General features: G+C 41.5%; 1 protein-coding gene across 10 annotated transcripts in view; it reads left to right on the top strand.

Annotated features, from left to right (window-relative positions):
- Positions 1-24,819, top strand: part of ARNT2 (aryl hydrocarbon receptor nuclear translocator 2) — a 105,573-nt gene that overhangs the window by 18,234 nt on the left and 62,520 nt on the right. For 4 of the 10 annotated variants that reach the window (XM_054836735.1, XM_054836733.1, XM_054836734.1 and 1 more), the window contains 5 exons: positions 10,049-10,160; positions 16,188-16,235; positions 19,343-19,387; positions 22,022-22,235; positions 24,429-24,642. In XM_054836735.1, coding sequence (XP_054692710.1) covers positions 10,049-10,160; positions 16,188-16,235; positions 19,343-19,387; positions 22,022-22,235; positions 24,429-24,642 — 633 coding nt within the window. Of the gene's footprint in view, positions 1-3,764; positions 3,790-3,812; positions 3,949-4,796; positions 4,821-5,027; positions 5,160-10,048; positions 10,161-16,187; positions 16,236-19,342; positions 19,388-22,021; positions 22,236-24,428; positions 24,643-24,819 lie in introns of those variants that run through there. The other 6 variants (XM_054836737.1, XM_054836743.1, XM_054836740.1 and 3 more) reach the window with 5 other exon arrangements.

The raw sequence follows: 24,819 nt of genomic DNA, 5'->3' as shown, positions 1-24,819 counted from the left end.
GAAACAAGATGAGTTTGGGGAAGGACAGGTAGCAATGATGATGTAAAACTAGTAATCGGTGATCTAGAGCAAGGGCATACTAGGGAAAATGCTTGATTTGATTGTTAAGTAATTAAATTAATAGTGGTAGTTGGCTGATTTCTTAACTTTGTAGGAGAAACACACTTGAAAAATGTTGCGTCCCCTGCTCACGATGTAAAAACTGGTTGTCCTGTCCCAAAAGAAAGATTTTTCTTCAAGCCCAGCATGCCTTTTCCAGCACTGGCCAAAAGCAGGTGCTTGAAGGAGAATAAAACCGGAGCAAGCATGTGTGGTGCTTCCCCTGGGTACCTTCCCACGCTCCAGCCATGTGTGACTCAGAGGCTTCTTGAGCCAGGCATGACATTTGAATTTTGTAGCACTCAGTGGATTTCTTTTCCACAATTTGGGGCAGGCTCTGCTAAAATCCATATCAACTTCTTGCATCCACAGCTTCCCATTGCAGGGAGTTTGGGGCATCCAGAGATAGTCGTGACTGGTCAGGAAGGCTTGGCAAAAGTAGTAAGAGTGCAGGAAGGTGAAAAAGGTGAAAAGGGGCAAGTTGTGGGACAGTTCGACGGTAGCTGAAACAGTGTCATGTTGAGGAGTGGACAGGCTTGGGGTGGCTCCCAAGAGGGGACAAGCAACGCAGTGGGAGAAGGAATCTAGCTTTAGCTGTTCTGGTTTATACATACAGTCACGAGGGCGGCCGGCAAGGGACATGACATTGAGCAAGGCAGGAAATGAGGAATGGTTGGATGAGAGGGGGTTTCTTTCTGTGCAGACAGAAGCCCAATCTCAGCAAAGTCTCAGCAATGCGGAGGCAGATGCGACAGAACTCAGCCGTAACTGGAATCACAGTAAAGCTAATGGTATGGTGTTGTGGGTAGGTTTTTTTAACTCACGCTGGAACAAATTGGGAGTTACCCAGTTGGCTCTTTGCTTTTCTACTGAGCAACAAATCCTTCCAAGCCCTTTTAGTGATAATCTTATGGGGCAGGGCCATGTGCAGGTGTTTTGCCTGATTCAGTATTGTTGTGCTGGGCTTTAGTGTAGCTTTAGCTGGTCTTGCAGCTTCCTCTTAACCTCCTGGCGTTGTGTTCTACTGGATGAAATACAGCAAGTGTTCTGTTTTACAAAGGGAAAAAAATGTCCTGTACATGAATTTCTAATGGAATGCCAGCCAAAATAAGCTAAGTGAAACAGACTTGTTAAATGAAGAGTTAATGGGCTGAGCATGATCTGTCTCTGAGAAACTTGAAGGAAAGTCATTACAATTTATTATTTTTTCATCATGTTTATTTGCCTGGGCTGGGCGTGTGCTTCTACAGTTTTTGTGAGTTCATTAATGGGTTACCTTTGGCCACTTCTGCATAACAGAGCAGCCGTATACGGTATTTGCTAGTTCTGATGCTAAGTAAAAATTATGGAAAATAACTTTGAATGTTACCTTCTGTTTCTTGCACACAACTTATAATATTGCAGTTATTTTTGGCAAATACAAAATGTCAGAGAAGGAGGGAGGATCACCATTCATTTCAGATGGAAATGACACGTAATTTGGGGAGCCTAATTTTTTTGTAACTTATTTAGTACTTTTGCCACATGTCACTAATAATATCAATAAACCCAGGGCAAATTAAGGCAGAAAACAGTTAAGTGAAGAATTACGTTGTATCAGTGCATGATCATGTATATAACAGCCTAAGAGCAGGTAGGATCACATTCAAACAGCATAAATGATCCTGCTGCTGACTGCAGTTTCGCTGTGACCCTTCATGGAAGCTAAGGACTTGCCTCTCTTCTTTTAATAAAGATTCCATTAATCCTGAAATCCTGATTTCAAAGCCAGATTTTCATCCTCTCTGCAAATTGGCCTTTTACAGTGGCTGCCCTACTTCCTTGCCCAATTTGCATGTACGCTTTCCCACTTGTGACTATTTCTACCTGAGAGACATGCCAAGTGTTGGCGGCTCAGGTTGTGTTTTCAGTGCAAGGCTGGTCCAGGTCCTTGCACTTGCTTCTAGGTTTTGGTGCATTTCCAAACTTTGGATGCAAGAAGTGCTGTTCTTCTAATGCATCTGTCTGTCGTAATCGTGGTGGAGACCTAGGTGCTGTTCTGCTTGAGTTAAATTCCCTGCTTCTGCAGTGAGAGGGATTTTTCAAATTTTAGAGGCAGGCCAGGTGCTTAGGTTCAGGTGACAGTCTTCAAGTTCATTCTACGATGAAGATAGAAGCCTTCTTTTAATTCTGAGGGTGGTGTTGTTTTCCAGGACTAGAGACGTGCTTTCAGAACAAGAGCCATTAAGGCCTCATTTTTAATCTTTCCTCCTTATTTTGAATTCCAGCAACCTCTTTTTCTCGAGGGGAATGGTCATAGTTTGGCAGGACTAGTCAGCAGTTGGATGTATTGGCTTATTAGAGGGAGTGCAAGAAATAGTTCATCTAAGCCAGAGGCTGAATAGGTTGAGAAGAGATAGCAGAGATTTATGAATGAGAAGCAGAGAATTAGTCAAAGAAAAATGCACGGGCATACTTGAGAAGGTGAATTGGTGCCATGCCGTTTGTCAGGAAGATAGGAGGAATGAAGAAGCAGCTACCCTTTCCCTTCTTCCCAACCTAACCTCGGGTAGTAATGTGTGTCTTCTGTCTGTGCTTCAAGTTGAATTTTTAGTCTATAACAATCTCTGCAGTAGGTGCAGAGCTGTGACTCCAGGTCTTCGTCTAGATTGTGCTAAAGGCCGTTCTGAGTTTATTCAGTTGTATATGGGTCATCGATCATTCAGGCTGAGAAGGCATAGGCAACGAGCATGAATGTGGTCCACATCCTTTTCTTATGCCCTGATGTCTGTGGAAATTGTTGTGCCTCAACCATGGGGTAGATCTGGATGAATGGAATTGCCAGACATCACTGGTATGAACAAGGTGATTAGCATGAAAATTGGCATTAAAAATAAGTATTGTCAAAGTAGTATTCAAAATCACTTAGGAGTACTGTATGAAATAATTTTTGGTGTTACAAATCATAAGATTGACATTTCCACGACAGAGTTTTTGGGTGCCATGCTTTCTGCATGCCCAGTTTTAGATGCTTCAGAGGACATTCAGCGTTGGCTGCTCATCCTGCAGGCATCTGTCTCACATTGTCCCTCAAGCTCAGCACTTAAAGCATGAATTCCCCTAATGTAGACCAAAACTCTCTTTGTCAAGGTCTGCTTCTAATTCTGTGTCTTAGATTTGTTACATTGCACTAACTTTGGCATCTCCTCCAGAGTCACAGCAGAAGAGGCAGTGGGCAGGATAACTGGATCTGGCCTCTAGACCACCAGTTAGGCCACTCTCTGAAATGGTTGGTCACCGTCTCTGCTGAACAGTCAGTCCCCCCAAAATGATCAGCTTAATTGCTTCATCTCCCCCACCCCTTCATGTATGCTTAACATTCACCTGTGATGCAGATGGATGATAAAGCTCTGATTTTAATTCTAAAAAAGGGAGCGTTTCTCTTGTAACTATTTACAGTATGCCCTAAATTTGTCTTCAAGATTATGGGGGGGACACCCTACTCCCCCTGGAAAGTACAGGGCATCTTGGTGGAGGGGAAATTTTTAAATTAAGTAGAATTTACATGTGATTCATAAAAGCCCTCCCTATCTTTGTAGCTGTTTCCAGAACCTAAATGGTTAAAGTAGAAAATGTTAGTAATTTTGCTGCAAATAAATTGATCAGTATGCAAGACGGTTGTCACCGGCTGAATCATGGTCCACAGTTAAGGTAAACAGATCTGTGATGACATTTTCTGAGCAGAATACCAATGCTGCTACATTTCTTCCCAGAGGTTTCTGACACTTCTTACATGCGGATAAAATTTCTCTCCAAGAAGGTTTTGTTCACAGGAAAGAAATAGCATCTTTGTAAGAGTCTTCCATAAAGGTGGGATTTATTATATTTCCTGATTTATTTGTTATCGTAATTCTGTTAAGAGCATGGAAAGGTATGGTTTTGCTTTTCTGTATATCCTGTCTGTACAGTAGGTCTTTCTGATGTGGAGTCTATTTAAAGTATCTGGCAATGGAATGCAAGTAAAACAGTATTAACAGAGTTATCAGAACAATGAAAATGCTTTATCTTTGATATTCTCTGAGAGTGAGCTCTGTTTTGTAATCTCTGTAGTTAACATGTAAAAGCAATGACTGAATATACAGCCAGATTTTAGCATAGGTGTTTCTGTGAAATATTTTTGGCTACAGGATGGCTTCATATTTTCATTGGCATATTCTAAAGTAAGAGATATGATTTAGTTTATTCTTAAATGTCTCTGTGCTAGGCAGAAAATCCCCTTTGCAATCACTGCAATCAAAACCTTTTTGCTGAGACGCATCTAACTCCTGTATGACTTCAGGGTGTGGAAAAATACAGTTTCCAAAGAAGTTTTTGAAATCTGCTTTCTTAGAACATTTAAAATCTCTGTGTATGGTACTGTTCAGGGGAGAGAGCACGCTCGTTATTCTGTATTTAGCCTTAGATCCACATTTACTTGGAGGTGATTGACATCTCAGCCATTCTATGGATTAGCGGTTTGAAATCTGTCGCATTTGTATTGATAAAAGTAGAATCTCATTCTTTCAATCAGATGCTGGTATCTGACTTTAATCCCGTTTATTACAGTAGATACTGAAGGATAACAGAGCCCTGTGGCGAGCATGCTCAGTGGTACCTGACGTGTGACAGCAAACCTGCAACTAGTCGTTAGAGTTAATGTCGGGGATTCAAAGTCCGTTGAAGTCGGCGAAAGCATTTCTCCAGTAGGTTCCAGATTTGAACCTGGCCCCGTCTGTGTCCGGCACGTGTGGGTGAGGGGAGTGTAGCCTGGGGTGCCTGAGTGGCTGAGGACAGCCTGCTTAATAGGACCTTTTGTAAGATGGACTTACAAAGTCTTGTCATGCACAGCGTCTGGTTGTATTTCAAAGCTTCACAACGAGATGTACGGCTGTGGTCTCTGGAGAGGAGCAGAGCAGGAAACGCCGTCTCTGGAGCGGTGTGATGCAGGCTGTGGAGATACCTGGCCAAAGAGCTGCGCTTCTCCGGGGGTGTCTCAGCAAGTTGCAAATTCCTGTCAGAGATGAGTTAGCGCTGCATTTCAGGTGGAGGATCTGGGATGGGGCTCAAGATTTGAAGTTTGGGCTTAAGAGCCATGGTTTAATAATTCTCTGCCTAAAAAGAGAAGTCTGGGTTCATCCTGGGGTGTTGCACTGTCCAGTAATTCTTGCTGTGATTGCGGTTCACGCGCCCTTTCGAGGCATCCTTGTGCAGCATTTAGCTTGCTCTTTGTGGTTTGCTTTGTGAAGTGCACAGTAGCTGAGTTTTGTACAGATCTCTGTGAGAAAGTTTGAGATGAACATGGAATTTATTTGGAATAAATCTCTATTTCATCCCTATATTTTTAATGTACATTTGCAGTTTGTCTTTTATTTCAAAAAGATCCCTGAATATTTTGGGGGTGACCTACATGCGATGCTGGAGGAAAGTGTAATATCCAAGCTTGGAGTGTTCAGCAGTGAAATTAATTCTGGACAGAAATGGAAGGACTAATTCTTCTGCTTTTATATTGAGCACTAACATTGTCCCTGGATTAGGGTGGCTCCTCAGGGATCCCCAAGATGAACATGCATATTAGTGGCAGGATCAGGCCCGTGCCCAGGCATGACAATGGTGATACGAGAGCTGTTAGGTCTCATCTGACTGGAAGGATACCCACTAAAGATTGTGAGTGTTCTGCTGGATTTTATTTTAATAGCATTTCAGTGTTCTTTGGCAGATCTCTAGGTAACTTTCTAACTTTGAAATTAAATACTGCCTGTGTTTTTACAGCAGAAAAGTGGTTTTATTTGACGCTAAGGAACTTTTTAAAATTTTTTTTTTTTTTTAGAACACTGCCTTGATGGCTATAGATGATTTTCATCAACATACAGCCTGACCTTGTTTTACTTTCTGAACATTATACCCTTATTCTCATGTCTTAATTTTGGGTAAAGTAAGCAACACTTGTTTTATTTCTGTTGGCAGAAGGAAAGTCCACTCTCAGAAGGTCCAATCTCAGAAAGAGAACAGCTTGTTTTCTAAATGTTCGTTGCTGCTGAAACACTTCTGTGAACATCAGTGTTAACATCTGTCTGGGCGTGGGTGTAGATGAGCCTGGAAACATGATCTTTATGATTGTTGACCCAGCATGTCTCTTTTTTTTTTTCCTCTTTTTTTTAATATATATAACCAACTTGACACCTGCTCTAGTTTATGCTACAACAGAATAGCTTCATTTACTTTCAAGGGGATGCCCTAAATTCATGTTGATGTAACTTCACACAATTGCAGGTTTTCCTTCTGATTTTTTATATTTTTTTTTTTCTTCAGGTCTGTGTCTCATGCAGACTCTTTTTTTTTTTTTTTTTCCTTTTTTTAATGGTAGTAGGCTCCCTGGAGTACCCCTCTACCCCAACATTTCTGTCTGAGATTCAAGTCTATGTGCCTTTTTTTCCTCAGTCTTTCTTGTTTTCTTCCCAGAGCACGCACAGACAGGTAATTTCTCAGGTGCTTAGAGAAGCAGCTGACTGTTCCATCAGATTTTACCTCTGTCTTCCCAGGTTGGCCCTCATTTTTTGAGATAACATATTTCTACTTTTCTGACCAGCCCTTTTTTATAAAGGTAAAAATACCATCAAAGATCTGGTCCTTTTAAATGATCGTGGATGAGTAGAGATGGAATTAATTTGGGAAGCAGCTCAGATCCGTTCCATCGTCTCCGCAGAAGTTCCTGCAGCTTGCAGCAGGGAGCTGCTCCGTTCGTGAGTAGAGTTTTTACAGCCACAACCTAGCGCTCGTATTTCTGTGCAACCATCCGACTTTGATACGGCTTCCAACACCCCGTTGGCTGCAGCTGAGCAATGAGGTGACCGTCAGCTCCATCCCTGAAGTCCTCCTGTAGTGCTCTGCTGTCGCTGTTTGTACACCGAGAGGACTGTGAGAGGTGCCCCGCTGCTGCTCTGCCTGGTGCAGCTCAGGTTCTGGGTGTTCCATGCTCCGTGGTGGTGTTGCCCTTCAAGTTGGTTTCTTTGCTGTATTTGCCACGTGGTTTGAAAGAGACCCAACCTTCCCAGTTTCTCCATCTGCAGAACTCTAATTCTGTTGCGTCAGGAAAGAAATCGTGGAAAGCTGACTGCTTTTGTTAGCAGTGTATGTCCACCCTCGAGGGTCTTACGAAAGCTGCAATAAGTCACGCAATGACTGGTGTCTCTTTGACAGGAGAAACTCTGAAGTGGAAAGGTAAATTGAGTGTCTTATGCATTCATGTATGTGCAGGTCTGTCACACCTTCAGACAATTGCATAAAGGAAAATCTTCTGATTTGAAGGGCCTGAAGCTTTCCTCCCTCTTAGCTGAGCTTTCACGCGGATTAATGTGGGTGGATCCCCTGATTTTTTTTTTTTTTTTTCTGCTTGTGCTTATATCTTGGAATGGAAATTTATGAAGACATCCTTTTGGAACAGTCAGCTCAATGAGCGTGGTTTCATTCTCCCAGGACTGTGAAGACATATTTGAAGGCTGTTTATGTAAGAAGTTACTTCATTGCTCTGGTTTTGATGTCCCATTCTAGAGATTGAAGATACCTACGCAGCAGCTCTTCAGCTTATACCCTGATAGACAGATGATCTGTTTGTTGCAGAATGTCTTCTTTCAGGTATTTTTGGACAGTGACATAACTGAGCCTGTGGTTTGGACATTACTCTAGCCTTTGGGTTTTTTTTTTCTTTTTTCTTAAAAGAAATACACAGTTGCTGTTTTTCCTTACTACTAGAAACTTACTAACTACCCTTGCCTCTCATGTCTTCATACGTTAAAAGCTGAACATAAGAGCAGAAAACCAACTCATTCTGCCTAGGCACAACCGTCTAAATTGGACATCTGCTCAGAACTGCCTGTCTAGGTCTCCCTGAGTTGTCAGTGGCAAGAGCAAGGGACTTGTAGAAAGAGGTTTACTCACCCTATTTTGGATGGACCTCTGAGCATGGGATGTACAGTAGTGCCAGGATGGTTCTTTCTATAAAGTTACCTTAAATAATTAGCTTTAGAGTTTTAAGAGTAGATGAATGCAATTGTAGGCCTGGTTTTCCGTCATTGTTTCAGATTGAGGAAAATGAGGTTACAAGAATTTCTCATCACAATTACCAGTACAGTATTGTTTTCACTCTCTTAAAATACTGCTCAGAGTTGATCTGAAATTGTTTTACAATTACTACTTTAAAAAAAAATGTGATCTCCTTGATGATCTATACTGAAATGTGTTTCTGAGTGACAGGGATGCTTTGCAGGTAGATTTATTATGGGTTTTGCCATCTGCTTTAATAAATGAGTGAGGAGAGTATTTGAAAATGACCTTTGGTTCTATCCATGAAATATGAGTTTGAATGTTCCAAGTGAATTATTGGCATTAGGCCGCTAAGGGTACTTATTCTGGAAATAGTAATTTAGTAGTTGTTTGGATGCTCATGAAAATAGGCTACTATACATTAATTTCCACATAGCAGCAGCTTTAGGCACAGCAGGACTTTCTGTGGTGTGGTGCTGTAGGCGGAGGTCTCGTTGTTTGTCCTTGTACACTTTGTTGAAAAATATTGGGTGTGTACTTTGCTCTGTTGCTTTTTAGTTGAAAAGGAGTTAATAAAAGTAAATGTACTAGAAGAAATTCATGAAATCAGTGAACAGATAAAATGTTATTATTTGAAATGCATAATGTTGCATAATGGATTTATATAAAGTGTGGCAGAGATGAAGTGCTCTCCAGACATAATGAAAGAACATGGATTCCTGTTTCCGTAATTGAAGTTCTTTTGTACTTATCTGTTGGGAAAAAATAGCAGGAGTTTTTAACAGATTTGCTTTCCATTAGTAAATATATTTCTCTGTAGCTCCAGATACCCTGCCAAGTTTAAAAAAAAAAAAATAGTTGGAAGGAGGATGCATTTTCTTTCAAGATAATTAAATGTTGTGACTGTAGATTTTACCTCCAGAGTGAGTAAAGTATATCCGCATTAAAAAAGTTTTAATTGCTTACATAGTTTACGAGAGTTGCACAGAGGCAAAACATGCTTAATCCATGGGATAGGAGAAAAGGGTATAAATATATTTAATTCCTCTTTTCTTTTTTGAAGTATAATGGACTGTTATTAATAGGTGGTAAAAGTTCTTGCCGTTAGGGGTCTGAAAACTGTTGTGTAAGATGTGCTCTTGCTGTTCCTCAGATCAAAGTTTTGAGGTTTGAAGATCTCATTAACCTGTGGCGATACCCAGAGCACTGGCAGAGGGATGAACATCAGCCTGGATTTTGGGCTCAGTTCTGGTCTGCAAGGCACCACGCGGAAATGCAGAAGCCTTGGAGCTCTGCTAAGTTTAGTCTTGTCCTCTGAATGCCACCAGAATATAAATAATAAACCCCAGTGTCACCTGATAATTCATCCCTGCTCTAAACTCTTGACCTCACTGGCAAACTGAGAAGTTTTTGAAGTTTTATTTTTCTTGGTGCCTTGGTACCGTGACCCACAGCTTCATTTGTCTTGGGAATTCAGCTCTGTGTTTCTCTACAGGGCAGTTTAGCTGTTGTAAAAGGTTGTTGGCCTTCATCTGACGGCCCCTCTGAGAACTAAAATTAGAATCATTAGGTAAATTGAAATACAGAGGTACCTACCTGCGATTCTCTCTGTCTCCTGAGGCGCTTGTGATGGCTATTGACATAACTGGGATTCTTTAAAGGGAGCTGTGAATCTGCTGGTCTTTGATAGGACAGCTTTGCTTTTCCTCAGAAATAAAAAGCTTATTTTTGAAAGGACCTTTCTCTAATGTTGTGACGTGGTTTAGCCCACCAAAACCTTGCCACAGAAACCCAACACATGTTGTCATCCCAGTCATCCCAGGTTTCTCCTTGAAGGTAATGGATTAAAGGAAATTTTTTTCCCTCCTCTTTCCCTACCTCTGTATTACAGAAATGGCATCAGATATTCCCGGCTCGGTGGCCTTGCCGGTGGCACCGATGGCGAGTGGACAAGTGCGAATGGCAGGATCCATGCCTTCCAGAGGAGGAAAGCGCCGCTCTGGGTAAGCCTTTTTTTTTTTAATTTTTTTTTTTCCCCCCCAGGTCTGAAACTGGAAACAACTGGTATTGAAAAACTGAAAATGTACCTATATGTGTATGTTTATTATGTAATGTTTATGTATTTAAACTACATTGTGGCATTAGTCACTGATGTTTTTTTTTTCTCTTCAATGTATCTGCTCTTCCTGCAAGATCAAACTTGCTGATAAGTGTATTGTTTGTTGTTTTGCATACTTCAAAAGACTTTCAGGTTTGGCAAAGCATCCAGAAATGGAGTCTGGATCCTGTGGCTGTTGTACGTGTAATGAACGCGTGTTGTGTACATCTGTTTAATCTCAGAAGGACTTATCACGTGAATAAAGGCAGCAAGATGTGTTCTTACTTGCAAATGCAGACTTATCCAACTCCATCTGAAGTCGGGGCTTGGAATCTCTCAAATAGAGGCCTTCTGTTAAAAATGTTTTCTTTGTAGTCCCAGGTACAGAAATAGCACAAGCAGTCACTCTTCGGAGATCGTGGTCTATGATATTCCAGGCCATGCTGGAGAGGCAGCGTAGTCTCTCCAGTTCTGGGAGGAATGGCCTAAATCAAGTTCAGCCCTTGCACTAGCTGAGGGTTCTGGTAGAAAGAAAATTTGTTTTATCCAACTGCAGAGGTCGGTGTGGTGTAGGGATAGTTTTTCCACATCGGATTGTTCTGTGGCAACTTGTATGAATCCTCTGTGTTAGAAGAAAAGTGTGGGAAGAGCTGCAGAAGGGCAGAAAGCTGCTCTAGTATTAACCAACCCCCCCTGTTTTTATCAGAGGTTGATCACAAATAGCGGTCTTTAGGTCATCCTTTCTCAGAGATCTCTCTGATCTGGGAGTGCCTGCAAAAGAGATTCACTAGTCTTATATTTAGCCCTAAATGTGACAGTGGTAGGGCTTCACAGGATCGATAGTGTGAGTAAAATCTTCACTGATGGACACCTAAGGAGAAGACATTATTCCTTGTCAGAGCTACTCTGGGGTTGTTCCCCGAGGTGTGTTGCCTGTTCTAGGTGTCTGCTCAAGTGACAGTGCTGGAGTCTCAGTCCTGAACTGAATTAAGGAGGGAGAAGGTGGACCTTGCCTTGGATGTGGAGTGACGTGAACACTCAGAATGGTGGTTCTGAGGGGGTTCCTTTGGACAGGACAATTTGGAGATTATCCCCACTGAGTGTGCTTCCACATGCTGAGCTAACTGTAGGAAATTGCTCTGAGAAACTCCTGAAGTTTGCCTTTGACAGGCAAATTTTATTTTGAAACTGCTCAGTGAAGAACCTGTTCAAACTTGCACTCAAAAGAGAGAACAAAGCATTAACACCTTTTTGTTGCTACATAACGAATATTACCGTTTGTACTTTTGAGTTGTGGGATAGGTGATCATAAACAATGTAAACAGTGAATGCCAGTTTGCAAATTACTGTTAGAAAGTTTGATGCTGCTGACTGTGAAATCTTCTGATTATATTAAATACTGATGATTTTAATTGAAAACTATGCTTTAACCATTGCGTTTTAACTATCATCATCTAATGACAAGAAAGTGGAGAGGGGAGAGGGTGGGAGGAACATAAAATCAAATTATTTTATATGTATTGAATATGCAGATTCAGTTAGCAAGCTAGTGTAGCTTTGCTGTTATACCCAGACGGTGGTATTTTATCTGTGCACCGTAGCTTTAAACTAATAGCCCTTCTCCAAGCCTGAACTGAGGGTGCTTTTTTTTTTTTCCTCTCTTTTCTTCTGTTCAGTGTGTATGTATTCAGACCTTGAGGGAAAGAATGCCTGCTGTGTCTAATTCCTCCTAGCTTCTCTTTGAACAAAGTTGCAACTAACACTTGGTCCTTTCATTACTGTCCTGGTGATACATCTTTGTACACCTAAATCCTTGGGCATTTTAGAAATGAATGCTTTGTGTCAAACATAAAGGAATGTAGCTGGTGAACACAGTCATCTTTTCCAGCTTCGGTTATCTCTGAAAATTGTTTCTTTTCTCATAATTGCTGAGGCAAGCTGGCAGAATAATTGCTGTATGGACGTGAATGTAGATCAGTTGAAACTCATTGGCTATCCCGAAGGTGTTTCTGCCATGTAGGCATTCAGCTTCATTGACAGCTCGGAAAAATATTTTTCCTTTCTATAAGTTATACCAAGTACCTTATAGAAAAAGGTGACAGCCTAGTAGCGCATAAGATAACGCGCTGCAGTGGTCAGTGACTACCTTAATGTGATGTCAGTTCTTTCTTTAACATGGTTTTTCTTTAGGCTTTGCTGATTTAGAGGATATGGGGCTTTTCTACCTTCCTAAGTTATCTGTACTTGGCGAGGGAGGGTTGGTGGGGTTTTTTTGGTTGGTTTACAGATGCGTTGGTTTTGTTTCAGTTCAGCCTATGGTCTCGTCTTTTCTGTGACCCAGAACTGTAAGATATGGGGAGGAAGAGAGCAGAGCCCACCAGCCTTCCTCCCGGGTGTACCTCACGATATTGCACGGAACGAAGGGCTGTAGCACAGATCCCCATCTGCCTCTCGGCTGCATCTGCTCCGTCCTGCCTGCCCCCTTCCCACGCTGCATAACCATGGCCAGCCATCTTTTGACATTTCTTGGGCATTTTGCCTAATCATTTTGTTGCAACGTTCAAATCTTCTCTCATCTCAATTTTTTAACCTGTGCCGGACCAACTCGTTGGAGGGTTTTTTGGTATGGAGGTGTTTCTAATTAAAAAATAAATATTTTTTTAAAAATATTTTTGTCATTGTGTTTATGGTACCCACACATCTTTTAAGGAAAATATATTTTAATAAGTAACTCATACCTCAGGCCTTTTCACGATTGACACGAACAGTGTGAAAGAGGAAAACAAGATTTATGCTGTCTTTTCAAAACAAAAGAGCATAGTGCAGCTCTTTTTTTAAAGTCTCTTTCTAATGGGAATTTTAAATGAAGATAAAAGATATTCTTTCTGAAACTTCTGAAATGATGTCATTTGTCTTCTTGGAGGCTGCCTCTACTGTTTTGCTAATGTGCAATATATTCTATCTGAACAGAAGATCTTATCTGTCAGGGTATGAGGAGTTTGTTGGAATATTATTTTTATGTGTTCTGCTAAAGGTTACAACTGATTCCCTGTCTTTCACTCTGCCTTGCTGTAAAGCCGACATGGTGGTTCAGGCAGGACATTGGAATCAATAATTTCGTACCTGAGATTTTTTTTTTCAGGTTTTGAAAGGGTTTTGTCATTTTGCACAGTGACATGTGAAATTAGGAAACGTGTTTATTAACAGCGATGGGACAGAGATATATTTGCTGTTGCATTTTTACAAGTATTGACATTTTTAATGAATTTTATTGTCGGTTTCTTAATTTTTTTTTTATTAGTTTGCATTTGGAATAAAATCAAGGTTTTTAGGTAGCTTAACAAAGCAAAGGTGTTATTCGAAGATTTAGTTTGCTACAGTCTGGTGTTGCACCCTAGGCACTCAGCTTCTGCCGTGATGAGCCCATTGTAAATGGGGTAGGTATCACCTGTGGATATTAACCCACCGAGATCTTACACGATGAGAAGCTGATAGCCAGCCAGCTAGACAAATGGGTGTGCTAGTCCCACTTATTCCTCTGGGACTAGGTGTACAGCGCGGGCAGCAGGATCAGCCCTAAACTGTCATCAGGTTCTCCGTAATCCTCTGCGTTATATTCTGGCTATAATAAGCTAAATGCAGTAGAGCTAATGTTTGATTTTGGGGGGGAAATCTATCTCTTGGTACTCAGGTGGAGCATTTGGCTGGAAGCTAAGAAACTCTGCCAAGGCACGAGATCTCAGTGTATCGGAGAAGAAAAAAAGGAATTACAAAATTAATCCATCGCAAATTAAAGCAATGTCTTATTAAATCCTTGAAGAGGCGGCTTTTCTCCACTGTAGGCATATGTATTTTCTGCTGCCCTTATCCCCCAACTTTGAAACTGGAGGTTTCTCTCAGCTGCGTTTCAGGTGCCAGTGAAGCCGGTGAAGGATACGCCTGATGTGATGCTTTTGCAGAGGTTTCAGGTGGAGCCAGCCCAGTGCTGGCCTGAGTTGTAAACCAAACAGCTCGGGTACCTTTGGCTTTCGCGTTTTCGGTGTAGGTAGAAACATTTGCAATTGAAACGACTGGGAAGTTTGTTCTGGGGTGTCACCTACAGGCACGTCGTTACATGCGGAGAAGCAGCAGGTAGGTGAGAGGAGACCTTCGGCTAGGTGGTAATATGTGAGTGTTAAATTGCTGAGGGTGTTGAATATGCAGCGGGTCTGGGGAAATTCAGGCTGCTGGTGCCAACGCTGAAGGCCACGTTTGGGGTCGACAGGCTGGGTCCTGGCTTAGCTGCCAGCCCGTGGCGCTGGCCGCTGGAGGTCGGTGGTGTTCTGTGCAAGTGCTGAGAGGTCATGGACTTTGAAATGGGATTTGGTGGTAATTAGGTGAGCAAAAATTAATTTATAGTGAAAATGACGATTGCAGCAAACTTAACCAATTAAATACTGATGTTTGGGGAAGATGCGTTTCTCTCTGGTTATCAAAGGTAGGAAGCAAGGTGGTATTGCCTGCCTGGCACTCATGCTTCTCTGTGCTGATGTAGTTTTAAAGAGCATTTTTACGTCATTGCTGCCACGCTCTGAATGTACCAATCTTAATTTTTAATTGGCAGGGGTTTCTTTTAATACTGAGAAAAATAATGTCAACTTTGCATGGGTTTTGCTTTAATATGACTTATATCTGTAATTAATATGAAGTGTGGAATCTGTAATTATATAAAGTTTTTACACTGAAATACTAGAAAGCTTAGAGTACTAAAGCACCTGACAAAATTGTTTGCAAAACAAAACTATGATTTTTCTGTCTACACGAATTACATTTGAGTGACTGATCGAGGTCTGTATATCATACTAATGTTTTTTCTTATTAAAATAAATACACTGATACAGTAATTGTATATGATAATTTTATATCAGCTTGGTTCTTAATTTGCGTTAATGGCAGAGTCACCCCCTTGTTATTGGGATATGTATTTGTCCACCTCTTTTTAAAGGTATAAAATTGTATAAAATGCTTTGGCAATTATACTATTGCATAACTTTGTAGTGACTTAATGTCAATGGGAAGGAGACAATCACACTAATTTAGGTGGCTAATTTAGGAAGTTAATCTTCCTAGGCTCTCTGTGTTAGAAACGAAGAAAGAGGTTCCTGCATTTTGCGGCTCCCTGGAGGAGCCTAACTGGAGGGCTGGGATTTGGCCCAAGGAAGAGCTCGTCTCTTCTGCTGACTTAAGAAGAAGGTCTGTGACATAAACCAGGTAAGTTAGGTGCACGGTAGACCCACAGGTCATTTTTGTAATGACCACAGGAATATCCCAAAGTAGTTGCCATCTGCAGGCTGGCTGGTAATTTGTGTGAAATGGTTGGTAATACAGGGCAAGTCTGACGAATGTACCGCAGTTACAGTCAGTGGCGGTGATGTAGATAATCCTCTCAGCCCGGAGGCTGGGGCTTTATTCTCCTCTGCCTCTAGCGTGCTTTCTTTAGACTCGGGCAAAAATAGTGGCCTGGTGTTTATTATCTGTACAGCTTCAGAACTTTATTTTCTTTAGCCTGAATTTCGGTCATCTAAAATATAGAGTCCCCACTGATTTCTGTAAACTTCTATCGAGCCTAAGAGGTATTACTTCTGACCATCTCACGAGAACTGCATTTGTTTAATATTTCCTTTTAGTTGTTAATTTTAACAGTGCAGATTTCTGTGGAGAAGAAGAGTGATTTATTATTTCAATTTTTAAAAAAAACTTGTATTCTTTGTATTCCTGGCAGCTGATGAGCTACTTTTAGGGGATCTGGAGAATACGAGCAAGACTGGAATCTGCAGTCGTTAACACCTCTGGTCAAAATATAAATCTAACAAGGTTGAGAACCGCTGGCTTGTATGTTCACATCACCGTTGCCATCATCATGGTTACTGATTCGGAAATCTTGCTTTTGCAGAATGGACTTCGATGACGAAGATGGGGAGGGGCCCAGCAAATTTTCAAGGTGAGCATTTACAAAGAGTTGGCCAAATCGCTGACTTCTTTCAGTGGAGAAAGACAGCCGTCTCATTGCTGATGTTTTAAAGTCAAAATGAATGTGGGCTGAAGAACTTGCCAACAACTCGACCTAAATTCTAGTTACTGTTTTTATCGCCTTCCTCTGCAAATTGGGCATCCTGGCAGAAATCTGCCTAATGTAGTTATTGGCTTACAAAGCTGACAGTGTATGTGTCATAATTTTGCTCTGCAAACTATGTCAAATGAGAAAATTTGTGATTTTTAGCTATAAACTGCTGTGGATGAACTTTAGTTATTTGACATTGCTGAACTTGTCTTTCTCCCACTGCAAATGAATTTTATTGTGAATTTATTTCAGATGTTAACTGCTTATTAAGACAATATGACAGATCCTAGAGGTGTGGATTGTTTTTTTTTTTTAAGATTAAAGCTCATTATGTACCATTAGGTGCGACTGAAGAGTAAAAATTGCCAAAATAAATGTTAATTAACGTGGAATATTCTAGGCTAGAAACAAAAACAAACATTAAAGCATCATTGCCATTTTTTCACTTTTCCTTTTTTTCTGGTCACACTGTTTGCATTTTTTTTCATGAGAAACCAAGCAGCTGCAGTGAGGGGTAGATACTTGGAGGCCTACAGATAACTGCTGGTTATCCAAATTGTAACTGCAGCTCTGTAGCCGCAGCTGTGTTCCAACACAGCTCTCACCGCAGGGTTTTAACAAGATCTTCCTAGTCAGGCTGAAAGATAAGTACGCCGAAGGTGTGTCGTAGCATCGTGTCATAACCTGCTGGACAAGACCAGCACCACCCCTGTTTAGCTGATGTCATTTACGGAAAGGATATTCCCATCTCTGGGGTTAAAACTGACGATCTGAGGGCTAGTCCTAATGTTTGCTAGAAGATACGTGTTAAGGGAACACGGTCTGTGATGAATGTGACCCGACTGGCACCTGCATAAGCGTCAGGGTTTCGAGGTGCGTGTGTTGGTCTGTCTCCATCCTGGCTTCAGCCTTTCAAAGTTTGACGGTGGAGTGAGACAATAGTTACATTATTTTTGCTGGAGAAGTAAGCTATGCTGTGCTTAAACTCACTTAATTTTAGATGTCAGATCAAAATCTGATATTTAAATCTTAACTGCTGTAAAACCCCAGATTATTCTGCTTTTAGAGAGTACAGAAAAACAGTGCAGAGATGCCCAGGGCCGTGTTCAGGCATCCTCTTCTAGTTGTACCCTCTTTTTAGGACTTTTCCCTTCTCCAGATTGCTCACGTGACTGATTCCTAGCTTGTCTCAGTCAAAATTACTTGGTTAGCAAAGAACTGCTGTTTAAATGTTTAAGCTAACCCAGCTGGCTTTGACTGGAGTGCCTGAAGAAGCGTGCACGCGGAGAGGTCAGCTGGCAGACTGGAAGGGAGAAAAGAGTAGCTGGAGTCAGTAACAGCTTCAGCCCAGCCAAGCAGACAAGGATGAGTAGACAAGTCCCAAGGTAGCGGGAGCACAGGAGATAGTGGCGTTATTACGGTACTCCACGTGAGTTAACACACCTTGCTTCTCAGGGACTTCCAAGCCAGCTCAGGTATCTTCTGCATGGCATCTCATCCTCACATGGAGGCGTATGCATGTACTCCCCACGTAACGGCATGTTGCCATTCCTCATTGAATCCGTCTTTTTGTTTACAATTTTTTGGGCTCAGGCTGTTCTCTGGGCAGAGTCAAGTGGAAGAAAATGGCGTTTTCACTTGAATGTTTTGAGGGTGCTGGTGTCGAACGCAACGTAGAAAGAAATACCGCTCAAGTCGTTCTTAAGCTTTCTCTTCAGAGTTTGAATGAGTCTTACTGGGGAAGGAAAATATGAAGCCTCATAGAGGAACTGGCACAGTTAGGTACTTAAAATTAGTTTTAATTCATTTGAAAAAAGGAAAAAATTAGTAGTTCTTTAGAAGAAAAAAGATGCTTAATTATGCTGTATTACCTTGTTGGCTAATACATGGAAGCTTCATAGCTTCGTAGGCACTTTGTTGTAATATTTGGAAATGCTAGTTCTAATACAAAATATCGCTTGACTATTCTTAAGCATTAATAATCTTAAATTGTAGAAAAGCTACTAGCCTTATTTTTGTATTTTTGAAAACCTACATTTTCTGTTTTGGAACAAGCATTTTGGTTTCTCCAAAAGTAACATCTTTTTCAAAAAAATGTGTCTTTTTGTAACTATTCTAGCAAAATCTAATTTCAAAGGATTAGCGTGTTTTTAGGAAAGGGAAAGGAGGAGCAGCATGCCATATTTTAGTAAAAGGTCACGTTGCTGCCTTTCTCTGGGACAACGCTTCAGAAACAGTGAAGCTTTAATCCCGTGGGGTGAAAGCATCCCATTGATCAGGATTTCCTCCGTGAAGTTGCTACCGACATGCCATACGTACCTACTGGGGCATCTGAGTTCTGTTGATTTGGATAGGAATGAGGTACCTGTTTACTTCTAGGGATTTAAGCCAGTTTTAATTTCACTTCTATTTAGCTGGCAGTTTCATCTGCCTGCCTGACTTTTGCCAGCCTTCCCAGCAGCCAGTACAGTGTCGGTACCCACTAGAGCTTGTGTCCGAAGGCGTCCTTATATAATGCGTTGCACTTCAGCGTGTGTCTCTGCCCTCCCGTGTTATCTGTAGACCATCAGTGCCCTCTGCTGAATGGAGTGAGTTGCGGTTGCAATCTGGAAAAGATACAGCTCTTCCACTTCCAACACAGCAATGAATATTTCATGGGCTGCTGTCGATAAAAGCTCGGTGGTGTTTTCTGTAATGGTGCTGGTTGTTAAGTTTCCCAGGCAATGAGTGTATGTCAAAGTGTTTGCATAAATCCATTGAAATGTGTCTACAACTTTTTTAAATATACAAATGAAGCTTTTGAATCGGCATGGCTTGGACGTTTCGTCAGACTCTGCATTTTCTTTGCTTTATTGTTCTCATGCCCCCATTTTTCTTGCTGTTATTTGTAATAGTTTGCAGTTGTGAAGCTCTTTGCTTTCTGCTGTGTGTTGACTATCATGCAATGCATAACCGTTGTGAATTTACTTACTATCTTTTCTTTCTAGGTATGATGGTGATCAAATCTCTGGTGATAAGGAAAAGTTTGCAAGGTAGGCGTGTTCTGTAGAGCTCTTCTGCTGAGAGAAAAGAGGGGGATGTTCGTGTCCAAAAAATCTCAGTACGTGTGCTTTAGCTTAGAGAGCTGGTTATTTTGTTTCTAGGTGGGACGATGATCAAAGTACTGCTGACACAGAAAGGATGGCCAGGTAGGAAGAAGGAAAATCAAATGTGGTTTGCCCCCAGTTTTATTTTATATGATGCCATTCGGACTGATCAAAAGTCAGGAGAGTTGGCTGATCCAAAAATGCTTGAAATCAGAAATGCTAACCCTGGACCTAAATGGGTTTGGATCAGCTCTCACAGTCTCCCAAAATTCAACATCCCTCCAAAATTTCCGTATAAAAACGAAGTTAGAAATGACAGAATTAGGACAGCATTCTGTATACATGTTTATGAATGCCAGGCTTCCTAGGGCAGACACTTGTGGAAGAGGAACACGGCCCCTCTTTTTGTTCCAAGAGTTTAAATTTGAACTAGTTTCAGGAAAGTTTCAGGGTTTTGTTTGCTTGAATGTTTTAATGGCCAGTTGATTAGCATACTATTACTTTTTAGCTTTTATGATCATAAATGAAATGGACTGTTGGATATTCTTCTCTTTCTTCTCAGGAAGTTTTGCAATCTCTTTGTTTACTCTTTACAATGATTGTTTTTAATGTTCAGGAGTATTAAAATACTTTAGTGGCAGACAATGGAATATGTATTTATAGATATATATGTTGAATATGTGTGTTCTTTGTCTCTCTCTCTCTCATTTCTTGATCACCATTTCTGTGAAAATGCTGAACTTAGAGCAAGCTTTCATCATGTAAAAATGCATTTTTCTTCCTCTTGTCCCTATTTATCTTCATGTATATGCTGACACGTACACAGACGTGCTCTTACGTACATGTGCACTGTCACACAAGCTGTTCTGCTGGTGCGTGTGTATGCGATCCAAGTCCCACGGGCACTGTTCTCTCCTACATCTGTGCAGACCCACACAAAGGCTGTTAATGGAAAGGTCGACTGGTACGGTGTAACGGACAGTTAAGCAGTTTGTGACCTTGACCAAGGGGCTGCCTGTGTAATTTACAGAACGACCATGGGCTATCATTGCAGGGACCCATAGCTGGATTTCCTGAATATCAGACAGTAAGCACAGGCATCAGCAGGAATAACAACTCTGCATGTAGCCCTAACAAGTGGTGTTTCTGCAGACAGCGCCTCGTGTATAACACCTATGTGAGCAGGGGCAGGATACGCATTGTAAAGCAGGGCAAGGCCATGCATTCCTCCATCGCAGGAAGCAGCGTACTACGATTAGGATTCTTACCTGCGTTTTAAGAAAAGGCTCCATTATTAAAAATAGCCAAAAAGTGTGCCAAGCCTAGCTTCTGCTTTCACGATCAGTCTACATAACAGTCAGCTTCGAAGAATGTTGCAGTTTCTTTTAATGTCGCGTTATCGTACCGATCAATGCTGGTGGACTATCCAAGTGATCACCTTTCGCATCTTGTTGGATCAGCCAGCGATCCCACAAGAAAATGCCATGCCCAGCTCATTGAAATCAGTGGAAGATGCTGCTTTGACATCTGAAGCATCATGTACCTGTCGAGTACTTGTATTTAGCTGCCACCTGACAGGTACAGTATGGGAAAAATAAGTGCTAGGCACTGAAGTATTCTAGGTCTGTTCAGACCATCTCCGATGTAAATATTGGTGTAATTCCTTAATAGTGATCAAACGGTGGTGATTTATGGTATGGGAAAACTGAGCTACCAGATCTTCAGTTCTGAAGAATTTTGGTGACTGATTTGAGAATTCTCAAATTTGACTCACCACCTCAGTCATATGTTTGCTGTAAAGGCTGAGAACATTGGAGCTCAGCATCAAGTACTGTCATTGCTATTTCCCTGCTGTGCTAGATTGTTCTCAAACATTAATTCTGATCTATGTCTGACAAGCCAGATGTTCACTTGCTGTCTTATGTAGTCATTTTATTTATTTACTGGGGGTTTTTTTGTATGTAGTTATACCATATATGGTCCCAGTCCCGCAGTCTGATCCTGTAGGCATGTAGCATCTCCCTACAGGGGTGCAGAACGTTCCACACAACATTATAGGACTGGAGATCTGTGTTGTCATTGAGTGGGGTTTTTTGTAAGTCAGCACTGACACTGCTGACCTGATCCAGCTGTTAGAGGTTTCTGCTAAAAGAAGCCTTTTATAAGCAGATCCAACACCTTGAGCAAGGACTGGAAGCTGTGAGATGCATCACAGCTCTTGCAGATTTGGGAGTTTGGCTGGCGTTGTCAGTTGTCAGTTCCTCACATCTTTCTGCTTCATTTTTGGTCCTTAAACCAAAGGAGATTAAACTGGTTAAGAGATTAAGGCCAGGAGCCAATAGGTAGAAATTTGGGTTGTTTTCACAGCTATAGGCAAATCATATTTATCCTTCTGTGACCTGGATTTTCTGTCTATAAACTGAGGGGTAATAGTGCTTAGCTTTGTAAAGCATGTTGCTCTCCTGGGGTGAAACATCAAAACAAGTGTAAAGTATTATTATGATTCGTTACCTCCAATTGAAATTCTTACACGGGTCATGTCTGCTTTTCTGTTGGTTTGGTGTTTCTTTAAATGTTCAGGGAGAATCATAGTGAAATTGAGAGACGCAGGAGAAATAAGATGACCCAGTATATCACCGAACTGTCTGATATGGTACCCACTTGTAGCGCGTTGGCTCGTAAGCCTGACAAGCTAACGATTCTTCGGATGGCCGTTTCACACATGAAATCAATGAGGGGCACTGGAAACAAATCTACTGATGGAGCCTACAAGCCTTCATTTCTTACAGAACAGGTAGATTTTTTTAAAAATATCTGGTTTCTTTCTGGTTTGTGGTCTTAAAAGATGTGAGGAAACACTGAGAGGAGTAGAGTCTCAGCTTGATCTTTCGCTGTCCTGTAGTAAGTGGTACAAGCAATGTATCTAAGATGTGAATACAGACAATTTTTTGTGACTGTTCGGACTTATCTTAACTTTATGACAAATCTTTCTCTCTGAAGCAGCAAAATGGGTATTCTTATCATTCAGGTCTGTAAAAAGCAAGCCACTTGCTGTCTCTCATCACTGGAAAGGAATTTTCACCTCCAGAACTGGGTTCTTCCCATCCTAATAAAGATTCTCTAAAATAGGTAAAAATGAACCTGGAAAGACCTGCTTCTCCCTCCTGGGTATAGAGGAAGGTTAAACACATTGTTTAGTCATAATGCCTAAGTTCCCGGCAGCTGAACTGGGCAGAGATGAATCGTGTCGGTGCTGGCTGAGGTACGTCCTTGGTTACATCTGTGATGGAAGAAGGAAGATGCACCCAGTGCTCGAAGGAAAACTGTGTTTAACTGAGTGCACTGGAAATTCCTACCACCTTCATTGTTTTTGAAGTCCTCTGGGTGTAAAGTGCATTTTTGTGGTCTGAACGATTTAAGCACTTACACATGTAAGTTATGGCTCGAGGCAATACTTCTTTCTATTAGAGAAACAGCTGCTGCTGACCTCGCCATGTTCATATCTCTGTTTATTCTGGCTGTCCTGAAGTGCGTTTCTGGAGGGACGGTGCCATTCAGCTGGTTGTTGGTAGGGGACCCTAGTCACTTCGCATTGCACCTTTTTGGTTTTTTTGAACCTTGCAGAAGACAGAGTTTATCCTCATCTTTGTTAATAACGCATACAAAACAGGTCTCATTATCCTCTGCATAGTGCAGCCAGCTGTGCAGTGAGGGTTTTTTAGCTAGTAAGTGGTTCAGAATTGATGTGCTTTCTCTACAATAGAAGTTGATGGTCTGTTAAATGTTTCTTGAGATGAGTTATCTATTTCTTTAGTAGAATTTACCAGGTTGTGATCCTCACCTTACCAGCCAATAGCTGCCACTTGCACGCCAGCCGTGCTGAGCTGTCTAACTTGGCTGAGACCCAGGTTGTCCAAAGCTCTCTGAGTTCCAGACGCAGTATCTTAACAAGTTCTGATGATCGCTGGAGTCAGCAAGCCAAGGCTGTTCGAGCTTCCTTCCCAGGAATTGGAGTGGTAGTTGTCATCCTTTCCCGTGAAAGGTTTTCAAGCTCTGTTAAGCAAAGGTAGCGTTTCTGTGCGATGCATGCAAAGAGCTGTTTGCCTGCGCAGTTTGAGGTATTGGGCATCTAGACCCAGTGTCTGACAGTGAGGGACAGAAGTACCTTGCTTTAAAGGCAAGGTCCCCTTCCAGTCCCCAGGTGGGGTCGAGGCTCTGGGTGCTGCATCTCACGTGGATGTGGGTGTCTCGGGACAGAAGTACCCAGGATGATGAGCAGGGGACTGTGTAAAGAAAAGGTCAAAGACAGGGATGTTCCAGACCCTTTGGATCTCTGAGGCTTCCTGTTCACAGGCTGGAAGAAGAAAGCAAGAAGTGACACAACCCTCTTGTGTAGTGGCTTGGACCCCCTAAGGGGAGGGGAGGCTGGGGACTCCTGTCCTTGTTCCCATTACACTTTCTGCCTTTTATCCAGCGACTGTTTAATTTACGAACAGAGCTCATCCTGAGGGGGGGGAAAAAAAAAACCCAAACAAACAAAACCCAAACAGAACAAAAAAGCCAGAAAGACTTGTTGGGTTCTTTCCAATTAAATTATTCAGGACATTTAATTAAGGGATGAGTTTGCCATATGAGTTATAGCTATTCATTTCCTCCGTTTGTACGCTTAAATAACTTTTTATTTTTTAATGTTAGATGCCTATCACACAATATGCAGTGAGATTTAGTTACTTAATTTTCCTAAAGTGCATTGAGATCACCAGATGAAAGGCAATAAAGGAAAACAAAATGTTGTTTGTTATTAAGATCAGCAGTTTATGGCTTGCTACAAGTTTGGTTGTGTTATATCAATACTACAGCGAAAATTTCTGCCTACGTTGCAATCAGCTACTAAGATGGCAGGAAAACAATATTCTTTGGCAGTGACAGATGTGTTCTTTAATTCCCTTTTCTTGCTGGCATTCTAATCAAATCCTTTCTTTGGAAGGAACTGAAACATCTTATCCTGGAGGCTGCAGACGGGTTCCTGTTTGTAGTTGCAGCTGAGACGGGAAGAGTGATCTACGTATCCGATTCTGTGACTCCTGTGCTGAACCAGCCACAGTCTGAATGGTTTGGCAGCACTTTGTACGAACAGGTTCATCCAGACGACGTGGAAAAGCTGCGAGAGCAACTGTGTACATCCGAGAACTCAATGACAGGTCAGATATGTCTGATGTATGATTCTGTGTGTTGTGGATCCCTGCGGAGTTTTTCTGACATTCAAAATGCCTAGTTTAAAAATCTGGTAAAAAAGAAATTTGGCAAGATTAAACGGCCTTTTTCTTGCAGGCAGTGCAGTAATATAAATCTTGTTTTGCTTCCTATTTGTTTGACTT

This window comes from Grus americana, chromosome 10 (assembly GCF_028858705.1).
Source record: "Grus americana isolate bGruAme1 chromosome 10, bGruAme1.mat, whole genome shotgun sequence".
NCBI classification, from domain to species: Eukaryota; Metazoa; Chordata; class Aves; order Gruiformes; family Gruidae; genus Grus; species Grus americana.
This window is presented reverse-complemented; position numbering and strand designations above follow the sequence as displayed.